Source organism: Cyprinodon tularosa, unplaced genomic scaffold (genome assembly GCF_016077235.1).
Source record: "Cyprinodon tularosa strain WSP-4 unplaced genomic scaffold, ASM1607723v1 ctg78, whole genome shotgun sequence".
NCBI lineage: Eukaryota > Metazoa > Chordata > Actinopteri > Cyprinodontiformes > Cyprinodontidae > Cyprinodon > Cyprinodon tularosa.
Window position 1 is genome coordinate 6,292 of NW_024039540.1, and position 24,878 is coordinate 31,169.

The window sequence follows — 24,878 nt, forward strand, 5'->3', positions numbered from 1 at the left end:
TTTGACAGGAAATTGGTATAAATGAGACCTTGACTGTCTGAAAATACTGTAAGAGTATTTCCTAGTGATCCTGAGATTTCACCCCCTGCGGCTTTGCCACTAATGAGAACATCTGCATCTGTGAAACATACGGAGTGTGAGTGATCGGCAAAAGGGGAGCATTGCCTAAAAGGAGGAAGCAACTGTGACTTACAGACAGTCAAAGCTAATGCGCTGCAAAATACTTTGAAAAAAATTAGACGGAATGGGATTGAAAAAAAACAGCACCGAGGATCATGCTTTTAAGTTACATAAGCAGAGACTCTGGAAATGTCACTAAAAGCCAAATTACCCATTTATTGCATTTACTAATTCATGTAATTTCAACTTTTGATTTCCTCTCCTTCCCAAGGTGCCAGTGCCCTGCTCAGTTTGAGGGACCCGAATGCCAGCAGAACAAGCACAGTTTCCATGGCAACGGTTATGCTTGGTTTCCTCCTATGACGCCTTGCTTTGAGAGCCATGTGTCGCTGGAGTTTATCACAGACGTGGCTGATGGACTGCTGCTGTACAGCGGCCCACTCGCACAGCTGCAGGCCTGGGACCACGAGGACTTCATGGCCATAGGTATGAAGCAAAACATTTTGGCTGGATGGAGGAAGGAAATGCTTTCAACCTTTTATTCATAAAACATTTCAGGGGAAGGTAAATGCACTCAGAATAAAATTAGACCAGGATGTCTGCCAGATGGAGGAGGAACTGCAGGCAGTTCTTAAATCACATACAGTGTGTCAAAGCTTTCTACTTAACTTCAGCCTGCTGTAACAGCAAAGATGAAACAATATGATTTCACTTTATCCCAAAATGAAATCAGAACCGGAGCTATTGACCGAAGGGTGTAACTTTGTAATGAAAGTTGGTGGGGACTCTCTAAGGGTGGGGGCTGATGGACCTACAGTAACTCCACCCAAACGCTTCAATTAGGTTTTTGTATTTTCCACAAATGAGCTAAAAATATATTCATCAAATACTTTCCTATTGTTGAGAAAACAAAAGAGCCATAATACACTGGTATTTATATTCATAGATAGAGAGAGATGGATTTTTGTGCATTATATATATATATATATATATATATATATATATATATATATATATATATATATATATATATATATATATATATATATATATATATATATATATATATATATATATTTATATATATATATAGGGCCCAAAAACATTAATGTATAAAAAACAGTAACGGATAACAGCTGAATTCGATACCAAAATCGATAAATCATGCGTCCCTAGAATGTACAAATGGAGCCTAGACGGAAGTTCAACGTCTGCTACCTGGTGCGCAGGCGGTGGATGCGCTTTGGCTTCATTCAGATTACCCCATTTTAACCCACCCCCAGTCCCTTATTCCTCCCGGACTCTTACTGCTTTCCGTGTCTCATTTCAATGGGTCCTGCAGAAGACCGCCTTGTTGAGCCTGGTTCTGCCAGAGGTTCATCCCTATGGGGAGTTTTTCCTCTCCACTGTCACTTCATGCTTGCTTATGAAGCGACAGCTATTTGTCTATGCAACACATGATCCAGGGTACGCTGTTCCTTTATAACCAACTTGTGAAACATTCTTTCGACGGTGTCAATGTTAGCTTAGCATAAACAGACTACCAACATAAACAACTATATTTAACAGAAAACTAGGTTAAAATGGTGATGTTTTCCTCATCTTGTCATTACCCAGCAGCCCTTGCGGCTACTCCAGCCTCACAGGATATTACAATGACTGGTAGAGAAAGGAGAAATAGAGCTTAGACTGACTGAAACAAAACTACTGACTGTAAATACTTCATCATGACCTATTATGTAGGCCTACAGTTCAGAATTCATGTTTATCTGAAGAAACACTTATTAAACACAAATCTATCCTATTGAATATTATTTATTTTCATCACCAGTTATCAAAGCTTTGTCAGCACTTTGGAAACAGGAGATAGGCCCTTACCTAATCCACCACCTGGCCTCAGAAACCTTTTCAATTATTTAATTTTACTTAAAACTGAGGTATCACACACATACCATCTTTATCTCATTTTATTCTTACCATTATCTTTTTTTTTTATATATATTCTTATTCTTTTTTGTACTTACAAGTTTATTTTTCTCTCATCTGGAAATGATTGCACTGTAAGAAAAAGATGTCCTGCAAGGGATGAAAAAAGTAATTCTGATTCTGTTTCATGGTAAAATTCAATTGAGCCATTTTAATCTAGATTAATCTAGCACCTTTTTAAATGACGACCATGTAGGAGCACTGAGACCATCACATTTCCCTAAGATGGGTTCAAACTGGTGACACAGTGGAGAACCAGTTCCTCCACATTAGAATCTCCTCCTCTCCGCCCACATAATGTGCTGAACCAGATATTTCACAAAGATTTCTGCCTGATTTTTTGCACCGTGTCTGAACTATTTCACAACGCAAACCTGGAAAGAAGAGTCCATGATGGCAGCTACCAAAGGACACCTCAGCCTATATGTAAAGACTTCATGAGGCGGAGAACACATCTGAATAGTAAAGCCTGAGGATTGTGAAGAAAGCGGCTGTAGATTCCCCACCTGAGTTTTGTGTCTTTTATTTCTGTCTGTTTTCCACAGTGCTATGCTCTTCAATTAAAGATGAGAAAAGTTTTTTACAGTTTTGTCAAAGTAATGTTTGAGCTCTGCAGCTCTTTTCTTCCTCTTGTTTAACAGAGAGCCGGACTCACAGACAGATAAAAAAGCAGGAAGTGTAGATCTTTGTAAATTTGACGGTATCATCTGATAGACTCACATCTCCTCATCTCTCCTGCTCTTCCTTCCCTGGCGCTGGTCCTCTCTCCTGGGAAACAGGCTGTTGTTCTATCACTGCCAAAGCAATAAGTGTGGGAGGGGCGATCCATAGGGAGATCTGCTGTCTGCATGTTTGCATGTTAGCGGCAGGTTTGCTGTCATTCCTCACTGATTCCATTTTCCCTCCCTTGTTTTGTTTCAGAGGGTGTTTTGGGGTTTATTGGGTCGTAAAGACTTAGGATTAGGTTAGTTGAGTCGTTAGTGGGATCCATGTGCAGCGTGTAATTAGGCAGGCTGTATATATTTGGAGCTCTAATTAACTTGTGTCAGGGTTGACCTGGTGCATGTAACAAATCCATCAGGGAGCTCAGCGTGTGTTGGAGCCTCGTTTTCATGCAGCAGGTAGAAAAGAGCTGCTGAATGAATTACAGCTCTGGAATAAAGTCCATTTTGTAATCCTAGCCGCCATAAATGTTATAAAAGTAATATTCACGCACTAAAGTCTCTGTTATCAAGCTCTTATTTAAAATTTAGCTGCCACCGAAAAACCAGGAGATGTGATAGATGGGTATGAAACTGAACCTAAAGCTTATCCAAAATCAGAGACAGATTTTATCTTTACTTTTTTTTAATGTCTCCATGGTCTCTTAACTCGAAAATAACTACTGAGCATGACACTGTAACCAGAACATTAAAGAAAAGGGATTGTCTGTATTTGAAACTGTTCTTTACCTGTTTTTATTGGTGTTGTTGGGTAGGTACTGTATGACACATAGGGGGAAACAGCTATTCTTCAACTTTCCAAGAAAAAAACAGATCTTCCAAGTCCTGCTGATTTGGATTGAGGTGCAGGCGGCGATGAAAAAAAAAAAAATCCTCTCTGGGATAACTAGTTTTCTTGTTATTTCTATTACTTATTACTATCTGTATGACATGATCTTGCTCTTGGTTGTTGCGTATGATTTTCTTCTCTAGGTCTTTGTGTCAAGGTGTTGTTGTTTTTCTTTAAGAATAAAAAATAGTCTTGGGATATTACTGTATGCTGCCGGAGTGATTGGAGACCATCACAAAATAAGAGCATGCTGATAGATAAATGAGGTGGAATCATTGAAGCCACCTCTCAAGCATCAGCAAGGAATCTAAAGCTGGGCCAGGCATGGTTCTTCCAAAAGAACACAAACTATACGCATGCATGCCAATTAGCCATCGAAGGTTATAGAATGGAAGATTTGATGTTTTGTAGTGGTGGTCTCATAGCCTTAAACTCAGTCCCATCATGAATGTGTGGACATGACTGAAAATGGATGTGTGAGATGTTACGCTGTTAAAGTGACCTGTTCTTTCAGCTCACCCTATAGATCCAGATCATTCAGTCAGATTAAAGGTTTAAAGTTTTCTATTCAAGGAAAAAAACAGATGATTGCATCCAGTCATGCAGCATGCGGCAATAGTGGAGAGGAAAACTACTCTGAAAAACAGGCCAAGCTTCAACATCTATAAACAAAGGTGTTGATGGCAGCAGCACAGCTGATATTTCCCTCCAGGATGAAGTCGCAGCCAAACAGGCTTTTCTATGATGAGAAAAAGCAGAGAGCAGAATGTTAGAGATTGAAGTAATTGATTCTGCACAGTGGGAGAATAGAAATAGAGTGATTGGTCCCTATGTCCTCCAGCAGTCTATGCCTATAGCAGCATAACTATAGAGATAGCTCTGGATAACCTGAGCCACTCTAACTATAAGCTTTATCAAAAAGGAAAGTTTTAAGCCTAAAGAGTCCCAAAGGTCAATAAATACTTTGCAAGGACCTGACTTAACTAAGCACCTGATTTGAGCATCAGACGGAATAATGGCAAGGTTTTACTGTGAGTCGAGTTGCAGGTCCGGGATGAGGAGGAGGGGGGGAGGGGCAGCTTCGGATATTGGTTCATCTCAGTACACACCCAATTAACAGGAAACATGAACATAACATGAACAGTAATGTAGAAAGAGAAATCAAAAAGGGTCGTGACAGAAACAAAATATCAGCATTAAAAAGGGTTTTAAAAGTAAAGATTTTGAGAAGGATAAAAACAACTAGCGACCTGTCTGTCTGTCTGTATGTTACATTGTGTGGCTCACAGTTCCTGTGGTTTTTTCCTGTCATTATGTAAGATTGCGTGTATGCAGGTGTAAGCAGCCTTCGTCTGTCCGGTTTAGACTCCTGGCTGCTTTTTCACTTATAAAAACATATATGTATATATATATATATATATATATATATAGATATATATATATATATATATATATATATATATATATATATATATATATATATATATATATATATATATATATATATATATATATATATATATATATATATATATATATATATATATATACGCTGCACTGCAGAGTTTTCAGATGCTGGTTCTCTCCTACAAAGCCTCCCACTCATCCAACCCGTTTTCCTGCCTAAGGGCGGCTGCACCAAGCCAGCCATGCTGTGTAGGACAGAGAAGGTGATTAGAGCAGAGCAGGCATTCATATACAAAAAACTTTTCTGTTTGCAATCTTTGACATGGATGACACTCCATAGGTGTGTGTGTGTGTGTGTGTGTGGTCATTTTTTTGTTACTTTGTGGGGACGATTTCACAGGAATATACTACATTTAGGGGACTTATAGGTACTTGTGGAGACAAATGACTGGTCCCCATGAGGAAAGGTGGTTAGTTTATGGTTAGGGTCACCTGTCAGGTCATAGAAGTGAGGGGAAATGAATGGAAGTCAATGGAATGTCCCCACAAGTATAGTATGACATAGCCTGTGTGTGTGTTTGCTTAAGACCAAAATGATACAAAGGCTTCTGCTGATCTCCCAGAGGAAGACCTAACTGATTAAATGTTTGAGGTTCTCCGCTCAGCCAGATTTTAGTTTCTGTTTCTCCTCAAATTCAATAGATGTTAATGTTGCAGTACAGGAGTCATAGTTGAGATTCCCTGCAAAACTTTCACACATTCGTTCATATACCTTCATGGTGAGCCACATTGTAGCTACAGCATGCCCTGGAGCCAAGCTGCTATAAACAGGCACCACCTCTTACCACCAGAGGTTCTCTTTACAGACATTTTGGACACATAGCATTGAAAGCGAGAGTTGGGAGCTTGAACCCACAACCTTCTGATTGCAAGAATTAAGGATGCATTCACTTTTCTTTATGACTGATAAAACTTTCCAATATTCTTTCGATTGATTGACAAAATGGGGTATATAGAGTATATACAGTGCGTCCACATATGACGTCCATATATTATAAGGCTTTGTTTATGCTTAAAGCTACAGTGTGTAATAATTACAGGGATATACAGTCAGAAATGTAATATGTTATACATAACTATGTTATTTATCATCATCTACGAGCTCAGCCTCTTAACCTTAATATTTGCTTTGCCTTAGAATTCGTTATTTATAATTACATAGGAGTGGGTCTCGCAGCCATGGAGGCAGACATCTTTGCGCTACGGCAGCGCAGAGCCAACAAACTAGCGATTTCGAGATCGCCCATTACGCTCGAAAGTAACTACGGCAAGTTGAGAGAGATGAACTGAGGCGGTACGGAAATCTATACCCTACACAGACTAATGAAATACTATCTGTAAAATTATCTATGTAAACAAACCTCATCACTTGAGAAGGTAGGTGATGTGGACGTCGTGGAAGACATTTTGTCCCGTAACGCTCGCCGTACTGTTGGGGGGGAGAAGCGGTGGGGGGGGGGGGGTGTTCATGTTGCTGCGGTCTGGACGTTAGATGTCGCTGAAAATTACACACTGTAGCTTTAAATATTTCATTTATTCTTTCACTGGAATCCCGTACAGGGTTCTTTATTGACATTAACTCACATTTTAAATATAATCCAGAGGCTCTAAAAAAAAAAAAAGGTCTATAACCAAGAGGAACTGCTTTTCATCTTCCAAAAAAACAGTGGTATCATCAGCGAACTGAGTTATTATCAGAGATAATCATATACATTCAATGGCTCAATATCGTGGGTTCTCCTAAGAAAAACGACCAATAACTCTGCAGCTAAAAATAATAATAAAGGAGAGCAGAGGCAGCCCTGTTAGATTCGCTGACACTCTTCAAATCGTATGGTTGTTCCTTAAAGGTACACTATGCAACCGGTGTTGATTTTCCAGCGAGGCTCCCCCCAGAGGGCGAAAGTAAAAGGGCACTGTCGTAAATATGCTCAGCTGTTCTCCTGGTTTCTCCGTCAAGCCAGGCGCGGTTGTTTTGAGCTTAGCAGACAGGCGAATGCAACGAATGACTAATGCTGCGTTCACACCGGACGCAGCTGGCGCGACAGAAGCAGCGAGTTTACAGGCAAAGTCAATGGTTGATGCGCGTCAAGGCGCAGCAAAAGGTCCCGCGGCGCGTTTTGAGCAGCAGGCGCAGCGCGTCTGAGCAGCTGAAGCAGCGCGTCCGGCTCGTTTAATCATCTGACGCAGGGAGAGAGACACAGCGCTGATGATCAGAGCGCTATCATCACTCCTCTTAAACAGTTTATTGACGCCTAAATTAACTTAAAATGCAGAAATCTGCCGGCAGAATATGTTGGCTTTTATTATCCTGCTGCCTGCAGTTTGGATTATTTAGATGAAAAACACCTACCAGCTGCCGCGGTGAACCGCGAGGAGGCGACCCGGCCAGAGGCTGCTGATGAAGGGATTCCGGCGCACCGCTGGTATGTGGAGGTCTGAGCGGCAGAAAAAATATTGAAGGCAGGATGATAATCTGAATGAACTGACTGCACTGATTACGTTTTAAGGTGTATTTTCTCACTTAAACACATATTAAAACTACTTTATTCCCACTGATCACAGCAAATATAGCTGCAAGGCAGAGAAAGGATAGTGAAGCTCCGCCCAACGCGCGTCAGACACACTTTTGCACCGCGCAGCCAGAGCAGCAAAGCTGCTTCAGCCGCGCGTCAGAACTAACTGGTACAAGCAGCAAAAATGAAGCAGCAGACGCGATTTTGCTGCTTTTGCTGCGTCCGATGTGAACGTAGCATAACTGCACAAAGATCGCCACTGTGCTAGCAACGAGCATGCTTTTAACTGGGGGCGTTTAGCAGTTCTCGCCGTAAAGCAAGACTGACTCTCGTGAGACTTCTGAGCCTGTGGGTGCGGGTCGGTGCTCCTGCAATTGCAAGTACGGTATTTCCCCCACAGACCACCAGGGCGGCCGAGAATACCTTTGTTCAACCTGAAATGACTCATTTAATCATCCAAAACGTTATGGAACACATTAATTAACGGAAAAATGTTGCATAGAGTGCCTTTAAGAGAGAGAGACTGAACTATTAAATTAATCACTTTTATAGAACTTTCACGATAGCCAAATTCCTCTATGGATATCATTATGGAGGGATGCTCTATAGAGTCAATAGGTTTGTAGAAATCTAAAAACAAACAAAGCCTAAATCTTCAGTAAACAAATTATAATCTATTAAGTCAAGAACCAACCTGATATCGTTGTTTATAGACCAATCCTTTATTTCCTTCACTATCTGTGTATCTCAGCAGTTTTCAGTTGATTGGAGATGATAAAGGTGAATAATTTCTAATCTACATTCAATAAAGTTATTGACCTCAGAATATCGATATGTCTTTAGTCTTTTCCTCGTTTGGTTAATAGTGTAATGGCTCCTGTTCTCATCATTTTCTTTGAAACCTTATCAGAAAAGCATATAACCATCTTTACCAGGTGATTTGCCTGCTTATGTTTTTTTTACACCAACATCTATTTCTTATGTATTTCAGAGTTGCATAAAGGTATGAATACATGAAACACTTTGGAAATCTCATTACAAATTTTACTTTTCTCTTGGCGCTGATAGACTTTAAAGCTTAAATGACTGCAACTTTAGAAATACAAAAGCTTAGATTTAGCTTTATCATGCTTTACATACCTAATGTTTTAATGTTTGGATTTCATCTGACCTCCAGCACAAAGGTCACTTCATAGGGATTAAATGCCATTGAGCAATGCAGAACATACAGTATATTGCATTAATCAATTGTTGTATAAAAAGGATTCATGGGGATCAACTTCTAACTCTTTCCCAGTGTTGTCTTTTTGTTTAGTCAAGCTGGTGGGTCGATTGGTTCTGAGGTTTACCAGTCGGCCCAAACTTCCTTCTTTTGGATCCATCAGTGTAGAGATTTGATCTTTTGGTAGTATTTATTACCGGTATATCCGTAGTGTCTTGAAACCAGAAAATCCACGTAGAGGAACCAACATGGTGGTGCCCAAAGGAAGCGCCTTTGCATCAGCTCTTTGCATCAGCCTCAACAATTCTACAAAATATGCCACCTAGAACGATACAAAGCACGCATTTACCCTGCAACTCACACTTAGACAACTTTTATTGTCATTTTGTGTACACAGAGTGTATACCCAACAATATTTTGTTGACCGCCAGCGGCTGCTAGAGCTACGGTCATCAAGTGCTTTTTCTGGACTCGTTAATACAGCCACCCTCATCCATTTAAAAAGCTTATGAGTGCTTTGAGTTGCATCCACAGAGTAGCGGACTAATGGAGCAGATCACGCCAGAGATAGAGCATTTGAAAATGGTGTGTAAGGCTGCGGAAGCGTGACTGTAGAGGCGGGGCTAAAAGCAAAGTTAAGAGCAAATCTCCACAGACAGTCGCTGCCTTCAAACCTGCTCTCCAACATCCACTAACTGGACAACAAAATGGATCATCTTCAACTGGAACTCTCTTCAAAGAAGCAGATCAGTAACTGCTGTGCCATCGTCCTGACTGAGTCATGGCTTGTCTCATCTACATCAGATAATGCCATTAGCTTGGAGGGACCCACACTTTTACTCGGAGATAGGAAATTTGAACTAAATGGTGAGACCCGAAGAGGGGGGGCTTTGTGTCAATATCAACCACAACTGGTGTAAAAATGCTAGATTGGTCACCAACTTCTGACTGTTAACTGTAGACCTTTTTCTCTGCCTTGATACCGACCGGACAGCTGACAAGCCGCAGCGCTTGCCGTACAGAGAAGTTCTAGATGCCAAAGCCTTGAAGGACACAGAACTGAGAGGGGTTCAGATCGGAGCAGGGTGAAATCAGGAGGCAGATCCAAGGTCAAGAGCAGACAGAATCCAACAGGACTATAAAGACAGGTAAGGCAAACAGGTCAGAACAGGGGCAGGAAGGCTCAAAGACAGAAACAGGTCAGGATCATGCAAACAGAACACTAAAAGTAATGCTGGAAAACTCTCAACACCAAATGCTCAAGAATAATCTGACACTGATGGCTGGGACAAAGTAGTTTAAATAGAAACAGGAGCAGGTGGATCATATGGGTAGTGATGAGAAACCGGGCTGAGTTAAGGTTATGGTGAATGAAATGAGCAATTAAGCCAGCTAGCAGGGCCAAGATGATAACAGAACCCCGCCCCTGAAGGGCAGATTCCAGACGCCATCTTAGGCTCTAAAAGCCAAAAAAAAAGAGAGCAAAACAAGAAAAATTGACCTAAATGGGGCGGGCGGAGGGGTACAGAACAGAAGGGAGGAGTCAAAAAAACAACCCAAACGGGGTGGAAGGAGGGGTTCTGGAAGGAGGGAACCAACCAATAGAAAAAGTAAATAAATTTGCTTTATTGATCACAACACTTTATAAATTGAAATTATAAAAAATATAAGGAAATATAAATGGATGTTCGCAGCAGAAAGCTACTCATTCACTGTTGAAAACCTGTATGCATCGAAATTTCATTTTGTATACAAAATGACCAAAAGATTTGTCTAAGTCAGGCCAGGCCCTGTTAATAAGATTAAAATTTAAAAAGGAAATCAAAATAAACCTACTTGTTTAGCTAAGAAACATGTAAATTGATAAAATTATTTAGATTCTGTTGATCTCCACATTTTGAAGAGCTCCAGTTCATCTTCATTATGTTTTTTTAATGTGATATTTCTTCTCTTTTCATTGTCTAGCTTTCGATGGGGTCGACACATGCAGACAGTTTTATTAAACTTCACTTATAGGCTGTTCTCTGGGATTTGTCGGGAGATTGTTTGCCATGGTAATGATTGTGCCCGGCCTTATCAGTGCTAAAAGACAAACATGACTGGAAGCTGTGGGCTTACTTGTAGACCTATACCGGAAAAGCCTAGCAGCCAGAGGATGGTGTCTTTCAAATCAATAAACAAATTAATTACATTAATTAATTAATTACATTAATTAATTACATTGAAGCTGGCGCAGACAGGGTGTCAGATAAGGATTTCCTAGGCCCAATAGGAACATATTATCCTCACCTAATATGGCCGTTTAAAACAGAAGACAGGCAGACAAATTGAGAGCATACATGACAAAAGGAAAAGGTCCCAGAGGCATCGACATGTGAACAGTTTTTCATTCTGACCGCTTTGCAATGAGCTGTTATGTTGCAAGGCTCACAGCCTGACTGTATGCTAGTTGTAAAACAGGAAGTGGTGGATGCCGAGATCCAATATGCATTGACAGCAGGCCTGTCTGACACACCATTTATACAGGAAGCTCTGTGCTCCTCACCTACTCTTTCACCTGCTGATTTGTACCGTGTGACTTCTCCAGGCCGGGCCTCCATGAAACGATGTTTGCTGGTGCCACAGGAGCAGAGGGTGGGGAGCGCAGAGCGGTTTGATTTGTGATGCTGTTTATGCAGTCCATATGCTTTCAGTGGGACTCCTGTGTATCTCCAGACCAGCAGGGTGGAGGAAATGTTTTATATTTAAGAGCCCCCAAACTCGGCAGGAGTTCTAACTTGCCTTGTATACAAAGCACAGTCTGCTACTCTCTCCCTCTTTCTCAATGTCTCTCGTTCACTCTGCTGCTTGTCTTTTGTCAGAGTAGGAGGTAATGAATTAGGGATGAGCAGCAGTAAAGAGCCATGGTCCTGTGAATGAGCCCTTTAACAGCAAAGTCTTGCGCTAACCCTGTTGCTCCCAGACCGTTTAAAATGGAGGCTGTCTCCTGTGAAGACCTTCCAGATCTGTCCTCACTCAGCAGGTCTTTCACACTTGCTTCATTTTTTCCTTCGCTGCCACTCTTTGTTTCATACTCCTTTAGAAAATTGGTTTCTTGTTTTAACATATTTCCAAGTAAGTGCTGTGAAGCAGCAAAGTAATTATTTTATAAACGACAAGCTGGAAGTCAAACCTCTCTGCACACTACCTTTCAGCAAATCCTTGGTGATGCTACGTGCAGACGGTAGCTTAGACTTAGACTCAGCTTTATTTATCCCTTGGGATTACTCCTTCACAGAAATTCTGGTTCCAGTAGCTTATAAAGAGTAGAAAGAGTTAAAGCAAGATGCAAAGGTGAAAAGTCCTCGCAGACATCAGTGAACTCAATACTCTCTATAGTTATGCTACTATAGGCTTAGACTGCTGGAAGACATAGGGACCTCTTTTCATGATTCTGCTTCATTCTATCTATATTCTCCCACTCGGCAGTATTTGTTTGTTCAATCTCTAACATTATACTCTCTCTGCTTTTTCTAATAGTAGATTTATGTAGTCTGTTCCTGTTTGACTGTGACTCCATCTTGGAGAGAAATACAAGCTGTGCTGCTGCCATCAACACCTTTGTTTATAGATGATAGAGATCGGCCTGTTTTCCAGTGTAGTCCCGTTTCTCTGACTGTGACTAACTGGATGTGCTCTCTTCATCCTCTGACATGGGAGCTGGCTCGGAGCTCGTCTGCCTGGCTGCGTGTTTTCTGAACGGGGCAGCATGTGGAGCTGGTTGAGGGTTGCCTTGTGTATCTCTGCTCCTTTTTCTATGTCTGCTTCTGTCTCCTTGAACTTCAGTCTGCCTCAGCCGATGGCCGCTCACAGTCAGCCTGGTTCTGCTGGAGGTTTCTTCCTGTTAAAAGAGAGTTTTCCTCTCCACGGTCATTACAACCATGCTTGGTGTGAGGGATTGCCTTTGAGTCAATGAGTTGATGCAATCAGCTGGTTTTCCTTAGATAGAAAATTGAGATAAAAAACTGATGCAAAACAGAGTGTTATTTGGTTAGTAACACAAACAATGCAAGCAGAGCAATCCATCTGATGCGAATGGAGCAGTTGCATGTCTCCATCTTCTAGAGGACACTTTATGCTGAACAGGAATTTGAACGAGTCAGTTATGCCTGTCTTTCTGTGCCAGTAAATGAGTCAGCATAGCGGAGGACCTTAGCGAATATTTTTGGTCAGTTAAAGCTGGGTGGCCACATAGCCTTACCTGTTAACATCACAATCAAGCACAGGTAGGCTTCAGAAGTCCAGATCACGTTTCTAGAGGTACTTCAGGTATGAATCAGCAGCCGTATCCACTGTTTTAGAGCTATTGTTTCTGATTATCGCAAATCTGTCCTGATACATTTTTTAATTTATAAATATACATATCCTAAAGATGATGATGTGGGCCGATATTTTCATTTTGCATTGATTGAATTAAATAGCTGATTATTGAATTGATTATTTCGTATGGATCTGGATCGGTGTATTGTTAAACACCTACTGTTTCTGCATCATAGCTGTCTCCTTTACTTTAGAGAAAAGCAAACGGTTCCTAAATTGATGGAATTTTTATCCATTCATTGTGATTTTTTAAAACTTAACCTTTATTTTATTATATTTTTCTAATTTATTTTAGAAAGCATTTGATGCCGTGAAGAAAGTTGTATCATTTTGACATTTTGTATATTTTAGGACCTTCTTAATGGAACAATTGTTTGAACCAAGACATATTATATTACATCTAGTGAGTCTTTGAGCATCCTGCTCCCGGTAAACGTTTTTTTTCCCCCTAATTAAGCTGGTTTATTTAGAAATTAATTCGACCGATAAATGATTTTTCTCCATTTGTATGTTGCTGCTTGTTTCTTTGGTTTGTGAATGTGTGTCGTGTAAACAAAAGCTTTCCCTAATCTAGAAGCAGCCCTGTTGTTGTGAATTAGCAGCTGCCCTCAGGTGCTGTGTTTTCTTTAATGCAGTGACAACAGCAGCATTTGATGTGGGACTGAATGCTGATTAAACCGAACACAAAAGTCTGATTTATCAGGTGCAGCTCTTGTTAAACTGTTTGGATCGTTGGCCAACAACCCAACGGGTCAGTAGTCCATGTAAAAACCCGCCAACTGATTATTTCAAGGGAAGATCTCTTTGTTCTCCCGTCTGTGTTTCTGCTGTTACATCAGTTGGAGGTTGTGGTTCGTCTCCATTGTTTGTTTTGTTTTTTCTCTCAGGTACCTGCCTCTTATCTCTGGTTTTCTTGGACTTCACCCAACTGTAGTTCCTCTCATGTTTCCTCCCTATAGCTTTCATCTCATCTATCTATCTCACCTAATAACTGGTTTCCATCTGCATCCAAATTTCTTTGAAACAAAAATAGTTATCAGGTTTCCAGGTGTCTAAATATATATATTTTTACTGTAGTTCCTTGCAGTTTTTCTTTCTTTACCTGAACTTGTTCATATTAGTCGTGTTTCCAACGTTTCCTTTTCCACATTTTGAAATATTTCATTAGAAAATCATGATGGAAACAGCAGAATTGAAGCAAAACAGCAAAAATAGCAGTAAAACTTGACTTTGGATGGAAAGGGGCTGATAATACGTTAGAGAAGAGAAACTGTGAACTCAGCTGAACAATCAACCTCTTTCGATTTGAAAGCTGTAGAAATTAAAGTTTATTCATGCATAAAGTAACATAGTAAAAATGAACCATTTGCAGTCAGAGTAATGATGAGAAAAACAGCAGAAAGAATCCGATGAAAAGGCAGCAATGTAAAAAGGAAATAACAATATGAACATTTTGAGCTGAAAATGTGGAAACCGCTCCGAGCGTTTCAGCTGTTTAACTGTAAGGAGGAGCAGTAATGCAGTCAGATCAGGCAGTCAGAGAGCATCGGTCCATTTCTCCAGTCATAAGGATGGTCATAATGACAAGCAGAAAACTGGGGGCATCATCTTCATCACTACAGGTAATTACTGCTAAGTGTTCAGGTAGTCGAAGCTTTTACTGTTAGCTTTCTGAGAGCTTCTAGGTGGTTCTGCTTGAAGATAAAACATCTGCTCATTCTGTGGGCCTATATGTTTCTGCACATCTGATTTTACCATAATCTATGCAGCTGATAAAACCTGGGATCGTAGATGGGACTAAATTCCCAATAGGATGTTTGCGGTGCAACATCAAGATGAAGGATCTCGAATGAAGAAATAGCTGGAGATAAAACAAGTACAACCAGGAAACATAGAGGGTCGGATCTTAAAAGAAATACAGAGTATCAAATTCTGTATTAAAATAAAAAACAGTTAGTTTCTCATGCGCACCAGGTAGTTTCATGTTTGCACCATTTAGTTTCACGTGCACACCAGTTAGTTCCACGTGCTCACCAGTTAATTTATCATGCACACTAGTTAGTTACACATGCACCAGTTAGTTTCTCATGCTCACCAGTTAGTTTCATGTTTGCACCTGTTAGTTTCACGTGCGCACCAGTTAGTTCCACGTGCTCATCAGTTCATTTCTCATGCAGACTAGTTAGTTACACGTGCACCAGTTAGTTTCTCATGCTCACCAGTTGGTTTCACATTTGCACCTGTTAGTTTCACATGCGCACCAGTTAGTTCCACGTGCGCACCACTTAGTTTCACGTGTGCACCAGTTAGTTCCACGTGCTCACTAGTTAATTCCTCATGCACCCTAGTTAGTTACACGTGCAACAGTTCATTTGTCATGCGCGCTAGTTAGTTTCACATTTGCACCTGTTAGTTTCGCATGCGTATCAGTTAGTTTCACGCGCGCACCAGTTAATTTCCACAAAGCACCAGTTTCATGAGCGCACCTGTTAGTTTCACATGTGTACCAGTTCATTTCTCATGCTCACCAGTTAGCTTCTAGTGCACACCAGTTGGTCTCATGGATGCACCTGTTTTATTTCACATGCATACCAGTTAGTTTCATGTGCACCACTGTTGATTTCATGTGCGAATTAGTTAGTTTTTGCTGTTCACCAGTTAGTCTCACGTGCACCACTTTTGGTTTCACGTGCCTACCAGTTAGTTTCTCATGTGCACCAGTTAGTTTCACGTGTGCACCAGTTAGTTTCACGTCATCACAATGTCATCTGCATATCTTCATAGACACTTTCTCACTTTGACCCTCTTAACATGAATCACACCGGCTCTGGAGAACAACTTTGCACATGCTAATAGGTTTCTGTGTGGTTTAAAGCAAACTTTTTTTAGGATCAGGCCCTAAAACCACAAAAAGCAGAGGAGTAGAGATTTAAATTGACCGGATGTTGGTCATTTAATTAGTATTCTGGCTTTGATCTGTTTGTTCAAATCATTGGATTAACCCACTTAAAACGATCTGCGTATGGAAGGTGAGACTTAGAGAAATTTGAATAAAAAACAAACTCTGAAGCATAAAGAATGAAATCCTCAGAGCTTTTCCATTTCTATCAACTAGAAATAACTAAAGGCAGCATGAAAGAGTTGATTATCACAGTGCAGGTGAGATAGAGAAGATGAGCCTGTAATTTACTGAATAACACATAATTATGTACAGTTAAGGATGAAGATGCAGAAGGATCCGTGTCATGAAATATGCTGCAGATTAGCATGAAAATCCACTGGGGTCAATGCTTTTAAAGAAAGCAGCATGTTGACATCAGAGAGGCGCAGTAGGAAGGAAACCTTCTGCAGAAAACATGACTGTGTTGGTGCTGGATGTAAAAGAAGTAAATCTTTAAAGTACAGCAAGTAGAAATGGAAAATCTGCTGATGGACGGACTGTGAGGCTTTAAGAAGGTTATGCTGAAGTCAGAGTGAAGAGAAATTAAAGCAACAACAGCAGAGCTGGTTTTTTGGCAGAGTCCTTATTCCATGCCTCAGCCGTCTTAAACTTCTGCTCGTGTCTGGGTTGGTAACAGTGTGGCGCAGTTACTTTTAATTTAAGACTGAAACCAACATTGTTGTTAACAGGAACTGTATGAGAGCCTCAACGGATTAGTTGTCTTCTATGTTTTAATTGACACCCAAAGGCTTTAGGTGGAAAGTCAATCCCTCATTTGAGCAGCTTCAGGCATTGAGCAGCTTCAGGCTAGCCATGAGGAAAATGAAAACAATAAACTGCTGGATGGAGGCTGTGATGGGATCATCATTTTAATTGAAATGCAGGACCTTCTGCAGCTTCTGTCAAAAGACTATAGCTTACAAAAAAAACAACAACAATCCACTGGACTTTGTTTCCAAGTTTGAAGATGTTTCGCTTCCAATCCAGGAATCTTTTTGAATTCAATATATCAGAAATAGCGTTGAGTTCATGGCTTTATAGAGTGGACTAACCAAGACAAAGCCTTGTTTTTGTTTAGAAAACATACAAATTGAACCAGAAAAACGGTAGCCTCGTGAGACCATTCTGATCTTGCGAGCTTTCAAGGTTTCACTCGCAGATCCTTCTGGCTACTTTTCGTTAAAGAAAATTTGGAGCCGTTCACCAAACGAACGTCCAATCAGCGTTGGCTTTGAGGCGGGTTGAGGTGTGACGCAACGAGAAGCGCGACAGTTCAGTCTAAAGAACATGGCGGCTTCAGCCGATGAAACTAGCGTTAGCGTGGCTATCGAGCAAGATTTATCGGAATTACAGAGTATTTCTTCACTGAAAGAAGAGCAAAATACTGCTCTGGAGGCTTTTCTCAGAGGAAAAGATGTTTTTGCTCTTCTCCCGACTGGTTTCGGCAAGAGTTTGATCTATCAATTGGCTTGTGCCTGGCTTGTGGTTGTGTTTTCTTCGTCGCTCTGTTAGTACATCATATGCTTCGTTGATCTGATGGTTTATTTGGCCCGTCTATCACCAACATAGGCCAATCAGCTAACCAGTATTTTCGCCCCTTCCCAAAATTACTTCAACGGAAGGTTTCCAGATGGATATGCGGAGCAAATCCATCTGGCGGAGTCAGGTTAGAAGAACTTGTCCACCCCTTAGGAATGCACTGCAAAACATTCTAGAAATAGGTCAATATTTCTTAAATTAAATGTATTTACCCTTAATTTGAGCAGGTAAATAAGATGATCTGCCAATGGAATGAGTATTTTTACTCTTAAAATAAGATAATTAGATAATATGCACTTGAAATAAGACAATGCAGTTGTGTTTTCTTATTTTAAGTGTAAATTGTTTTGTTTTATTGGCGAGATGTCTCTTTTACCTCCTCATTTCAAGAAAAATGTCAAAAAATTACTTATCTAGATTTCGATTTTTTCCAGTGTGGGGAGTTGTTTGGTGTCTTTGTTAGCCTGTAACCTGTCTATGTCTCTGAAAGGGGGATCATTAAAGGGAATTGTTGGCCTGGCCGAACAGGCAAGGTCTTCTATTTTCTTGTAATGGGGTAGGGTGGGGGTTGAGCTGTATACCACTAAATGCAGGAAGCACTATGAGGCTTAAACTCAGCCCGAGCTGAAAAAATATCTTGCAGGACTGGAGAATCGGCTCGATAAGGGCAAAACATCGTACAGTTTATCCTTGGCGTTAGAAAGGAAGGAGAATATTGTCACCTGAGATAATGTTTCAGAGAGAAACTTGTTTAGATAGGGCTTACAATAAACTCTGTAGGCATACTTTTTCATATCCACATGGTTGAGATGCCCATAATCAAAATAATGACGGTAATTTGTTCATACCATTTAAAACCTGCTGTAAACGAACAACTCCTGGGAGAAAACACATGATGCTGTGTGTGTGTTCGGTACAAATTAACTATTGGAGCTTTCCGAAGGTAAAAAGCTCTGCCTGAATAAATGTGGACTTAGGAAGCAGATTTCATGATGCTTTGGAGTAACTGTTTCTCACATGAACTTGTGGAGCGTAGCCTGCATGATGATGGATTGTCAGTGCAGTTTGGTACAAACACTTTCTTATAATCTTTTACATAAGGTGCAAAACACACCAGCTATCCTAACCAGTTCATTAACTTTTAATTTCCCATTTGAGTAAGTCAGAAAATAGACAATAAGTTTTGTTTGATGCTTGTTGACTGTCAAGACGAAAAAGACCAACAAAACAGCTTTTACAAAACAGTCAGCTAATATAAATGAATCAAACTGTTCTTTACTATTTGATTCTCAAATGTTAAGATGGTTAAACCTCAGGACTTCTCATCTCTCATGTTTCCTCTCTGGTTTTCCACCCAGAGCTAATCGACGGGACTCCCACACTGAAAATCAACCACGGCTCGGGAACGCTGGTGCTCCAGCTGCCGGGGAACGTCGACGTGGCAGACAGGCGCTGGCATCGGCTGGATGTCCGTAGCAACAGCAAGGTGAGACGCCTCATCCGTACATCACCACCTGCTGCTGATTACAATCTGACCTGTTAGCACCATAGGCTTTATGGCTGCAGGTGTTTCATCTCCAGCAATATGCAGTGTTCAGGTTTAAAGGCAATTGATATTTAAAATGGTGAAAAAGGCTCTTAGAGTTTGATGATAGTCGGTTGTTTTATGAAGGAGGCAATAAATATTTATAAAAATTAAACTGAAGCCAAGAGTAATGAGTAACGTTTGTTTTAATAATGTAAGGAATAGAAAGTATGGTACTTGTGTGAAAATGTAATGAGTAGAAGTCAGAAGTAGGAAGAAAAATAATTAATGGAGTAAAGTATAGATATCTAAATAGTGTACTTAAGTACAGTAACGGAGTGTTTGTACTTTGTTACTTGACACCTCTGATAATAAGCAGAGTAAATAATGTTTCATGTTTAACTTCAGCCAATCTGAATACTTTATTTGGTGCAGCTAAAGAACAAAGAAGAAGAAAGTACTTTTAGTGCACGATTGCATCTAAATCACATACGTCTGGTTAATTCAGGTTATAGACTTCTATTCTTTCTCCACTCTGCTTCTTGCAAACCTCATTATTTCCATCCAAACAAGGTAGATGGGAGTGATTTTCTGTTATAAAGCTGTCTGAAATGTACAGTACAATGGCAGATAATTGCAGTGAAAATGAGACAGATGGTTACAGCAGCCTCCTCTGACACTTTAAAGTGAATTGAATTACCTAAATTGGGCTCATCTTCATTTGACTGAGATCTGCCTGAGGCTTTTCACCTCCAATGATTTGCACACATTCGCTTCTTAGGAGTTTTATTTCTCCCTCTTTAATATCAACAAGACTTCTGGAGCTCCTATTTTTAGAGACTTTGATCAAACCCAGCCTGCATACTTTGAGCTTTACTGTCTTACTTTGAGCAGACGGAGCAGCTGGACTGGCTTCATCTCCACTTTCTCTCTTCCTCACATCCCAGCTTCACCTATAGGCATCAGTGCAGACATGCAGCATGTTCCATTCTGTCCCTGAACCTTTAAAGGAAAAGTCCGGTCAGCAAGGAATGACCAACGGATCGTTATCTATTCCTAAAACTAATACGCTGGTGATTTAATGAATTTGGAGTTAATCAGTAAGAAAATAAAAATAATAATTTTTGTCACTATCACTATCTGAATATGACCAGACTTTTCCTTTAAAATGTATAAAATAGTATTTTTCTATAATTATTTTCAGTTAAATTGGATGGATTATTTGTTCGAAAATGGGACATTTTGATGAAAAAGTTTGACCTTCAAAGGAGAACATGAACTGGAATTAATTATCTTTATTGCTGAGTTGGAAGCTTGACTATAGATTAATGTTCACATGCTAATACAGCTTAAGTGGATTTTTACATACAAAACACAAGAAAAAAATTTTATTATGAATAATTAAACTTTATATCACTGAAAGTATGAGTTTAACCAGCTCAAAAGAGAAGTTCTGTGATCATAAAGCCTCCATGGACCTGATCCGCCTCCAAATTAGGTCTTCAACTTGCAACTGTTCCAGAAAGGAAAGGTTCATATTCATTCTTCATACCTTGCAAATGTGATTTCGTCTTTGTTTATTTTTGTTTTTTCAAACAGAAAAACTACTACAGGGTCAATCTGACATCATTGTGTGTATTTGCAGAGAGATTTACCTCCATGGGAAAGCAATATTCTGAACTAGATCTATGATTGGCTGCTATCAGCTCCTATTGCAGTCAGGATTATGTGACATCACAGCTGTGTTTTTTAAAATCAAATATGAATCTCTTCATTTGTCCTGAACAGTCGGCAGTAGCTGATCCTAGCTGGTGATGTGACAGCTTGAGATCAAAAGCAGCAAGGACACTGCTGTTTGCTGCAGCTTTCAGCAGCAAAGTCATGAGCGCTTTATTTAAACACCGCTGAGCGAAGCATGGGAAGAAAACGCATCAACAAGCTGGGAAAACTAGTTCCACACAATCACACTGCTTTTAGTTTCCAATAATTCAGTGATGCCCCTAGAACACATTTCATCTGGAGATAATAGCAAACTTCATGACTTTTTCTTAGGATGTAACACAATAGACAAGCTAAACATACATAATATATACGATATATTTTGAATAACAAGATAAAAAATTGGAGTAATGACCAAAAGACACATGAAGGAAAAACGCAGCAAGGGAGGAATGATGCAATCTCATAAAGAGATGCAAAGGACCTGCAAACACATAAACCGACCTAACACAGAAACACATGTAGGAGGAAAATGAGGCAAGTTACAAACACAACATTAAGCTAAGAAAAGAGCAGAAGAGCTCTAGATGATCATTAGCTCAAACAGACCCAGACGCTGAAGTGAAGATGTTAACAGGCTCAGAGAGACTTAGGGATTCCATTAGTATCAAAGGGAAACAATTCCTTTCCTTCTATTCCTCAAAATGTCCTTCGGGAGGCGCCCTGTTAGTGTTTGTGCCAACGGTCTCATCCATTAAGTGTAGTTTGCAGCAATGGTCGATGGTGAGGATGATGATGATGGTGATGATGGTGAGGATGATGATGATGATGATGATGTTGCTGTTGGTGGTAAGGATGATCGTAATGGTGATGTGATGAGGGTACAGTTGATGATGGGAATGGTAATAGTAATGATGATGGTGAGGATGATGATGATAGCAATGGTGATGATGATGATAATGTTGATGATGACGATGATGGTGGTGATTAGGATGATGACGAGGATGATGGTGGTGATGAGGATGATGGTGGTGATGGTGAGGATGGCAATGGTGATGATGAGGATGATGATGTGATTATGATGTTGGGGATGATGATGATCATGGGGTGATGATTATGATGATGATGACGATGATAGTGGGGATGAGGATGATGATGACAATGATGGTGGTGATGATGAGGACGATGATGACCATGATAGTGGCGATGAGGATGATGGCAATGGGGATGATGAGGATGATGATGTGATTATGATGTTGGGGATGATGATGATGATGAGGACGATGATGATGATGATGTTGGTGGTAATTACAATGATGATCGTAATGGCGATGTAATGATGGTACAGTTGATGATGGGGACGGTGATAGTAGTGATGATGGTGAGGATGATGATGATGATGATGATGATGATGATGATGGCAATGGTGATGATGAGGATGATGATGTGATTATGATGTTGGGGATGATGATGATGATGATGATGGTGGTGATGATGATGATGATGATGATGGCAATGGTGATGATGAGGATGATGATGTGATTATGATGTTGGGGATGATGATGATGATGAGAACAATGATGATGATGTTGGTGGTAATTACAATGATGATCGTAATGGTGATGTGATGATGGTACAGTTGATGATGGGGATGGTAATAGTAGTGATGATGGTGAGGATGATGATGATGATGGTGGTGAGGATGATGATGATGGTGGTGGTGGTGATGATGATGATGATGGCAATGGTGATGATGATGGTGTGATGATGATGTTGAGGATGAAGATGATGATGGGGTGATGATGATGATGATGAGGACAATGATGGTGGTGGTGATGATGATGATGATGATGATGATGATGATGATGAGGGCGCTTATGACGATGATGGTGGTGGTGATGATGAAGATGATGATGGCGATGCTGATGGTGGTGATGATGACGATGATGGTGATGATGATGGAGGTGATGAAAATGATATTGATGATGGCGATGTTGATGGTGGTGATGATGACGATGATGGTGATGGGGATGATGATGATGATGATGATGATGATGGAGATGATGATGGTGGTGATGATGGCGATGATGGTGATGGGGATGATGATGGTGATGATGATGACAATGATGATGATGGCGATGATGATGATGGCCATGCTGATGGTGGTGATGATGGCGATGCTAATGATGATGATGGGGATGATGATGAGGATGATGATGACAATGATGATGATGGTGATGATGATGATGACAATGATGATGGTAAAGATGATCATCGTCTTCATCCAGAGAGACTTAGGGATTCCATTAGGATCAAAGGGAAACAATTCCTTTCCTTCTATTCCTCAAAATGTCCTTCGGGAGGCGCCCTGTTAGTGTTTGTGCCAACGGTCTCATCCATAAAGTGTAGTTTGCAGCAATGGTCGATGGTGAGGATGATGATGATGGTGATGATGGTGAGGATGATGATGATGATGATGATGATGATGATGTTGCTGTTGGTGGTAAGGATGATCGTAATGGTGATGTGATGAGGGTACAGTTGATGATGGGGATGGTAATAGTAATGATGATGGTGAGGATGATGATGATAGCAATGGTGATGATGATGATAATGTTGATGATGACGATGATGGTGGTGATTAGGATGATGATGAGGATGATGGTGGTGATGAGGATGATGGTGGTGGTGGTGATGGTGAGGATGGCAATGGTGATGATGAGGATGATGATGTGATTATGATGTTGGGGATGATGATGATCATGGGGTGATGATTATGATGATGATGACGATGATGGTGGGGATGAGGATGATGATGACAATGATGGTGGTGATGATGAGGACGATGATGACCATGATAGTGGCGATGAGGATGATGGCAATGGGGATGATGAGGATGATGATGTGATTATGATGTTGGGGATGATGATGATGATGAGGACGATGATGATGATGATGTTGGTGGTAATTACAATGATGATCGTAATGGTGATGTAATGATGGTACAGTTGATGATGGGGACGGTGATAGTAGTTATGATGGTGAGGATGATGATGATGATGATGATGATGATGATGGCAATGGTGATGATGAGGATGATGATGTGATTATGATGTTGGGGATGATGATGATGATGATGATGGTGGTGATGATGATGATGATGATGATGATGATGATGGCAATGGTGATGATGAGGATGATGATGTGATTATGATGTTGGGGATGATGATGATGATGAGAACAATGATGATGATGTTGGTGGTAATTACAATGATGATCGTAATGGTGATGTGATGATGGTACAGTTGATGATGGGGATGGTAATAGTAGTGATGATGGTGAGGATGATGATGATGATGGTGGTGAGGATGATGATGATGGTGGTGGGGGTGATGATGATGATGATGGCAATGGTGATGATGATGGTGTGATGATGATGTTGAGGATGAAGATGATGATGGGGTGATGATGATGATGAGGACAATGATGGTGGTGGTGATGATGATGATGATGATGATGATGATGATGATGAGGGCGCTTATGACGATGATGGTGGTGGTGATGATGATGATGAAGATGATGATGGCGATGCTGATGGTGGTGATGATGACGATGATGGTGATGATGATGGAGGTGATGATAATGATATTGATGATGGCGATGTTGATGGTGGTGATGATGACGATGATGGTGATGGGGACAGTGGGGCGACAGTGGCGTTGGATGTAGGAGTTTGCCCTGTAATCGGAGGGTTGACGGTTCAAGCCCCAACTCCGACTTTCATTGTCGTTGTGTCCTTGGGCAAGACACTTCACCTGCATTGTCTACTGATGGTGGTCAGAGGGCCCGGTGGCGCCAGTGTACGGCAGCCTCGCTTCTGTCAGTGAGCCCCAGGGCAGCTGTGTGTGAGTGTGTGTGTGTGTGAATGGGTGA

The 24,878-nt window shown here is 40.6% G+C and overlaps 1 protein-coding gene across 1 annotated transcript in view; it reads left to right on the forward strand.

Annotated features, from left to right (window-relative positions):
• Positions 1–391: 391 nt before the first annotated feature.
• si:ch211-186j3.6 (neural-cadherin) overlaps positions 392–24,878 on the forward strand; it is a gene marked incomplete at its 5' end in the record, with an annotated part of 159,585 nt that continues 135,098 nt past the window's right edge. The window contains 2 exons of the mRNA XM_038270850.1: positions 392–606; positions 19,060–19,187. Of these exons, the coding sequence (XP_038126778.1) occupies positions 392–606; positions 19,060–19,187 (343 nt within the window). The remainder of the gene's footprint in view (positions 607–19,059; positions 19,188–24,878) is intronic.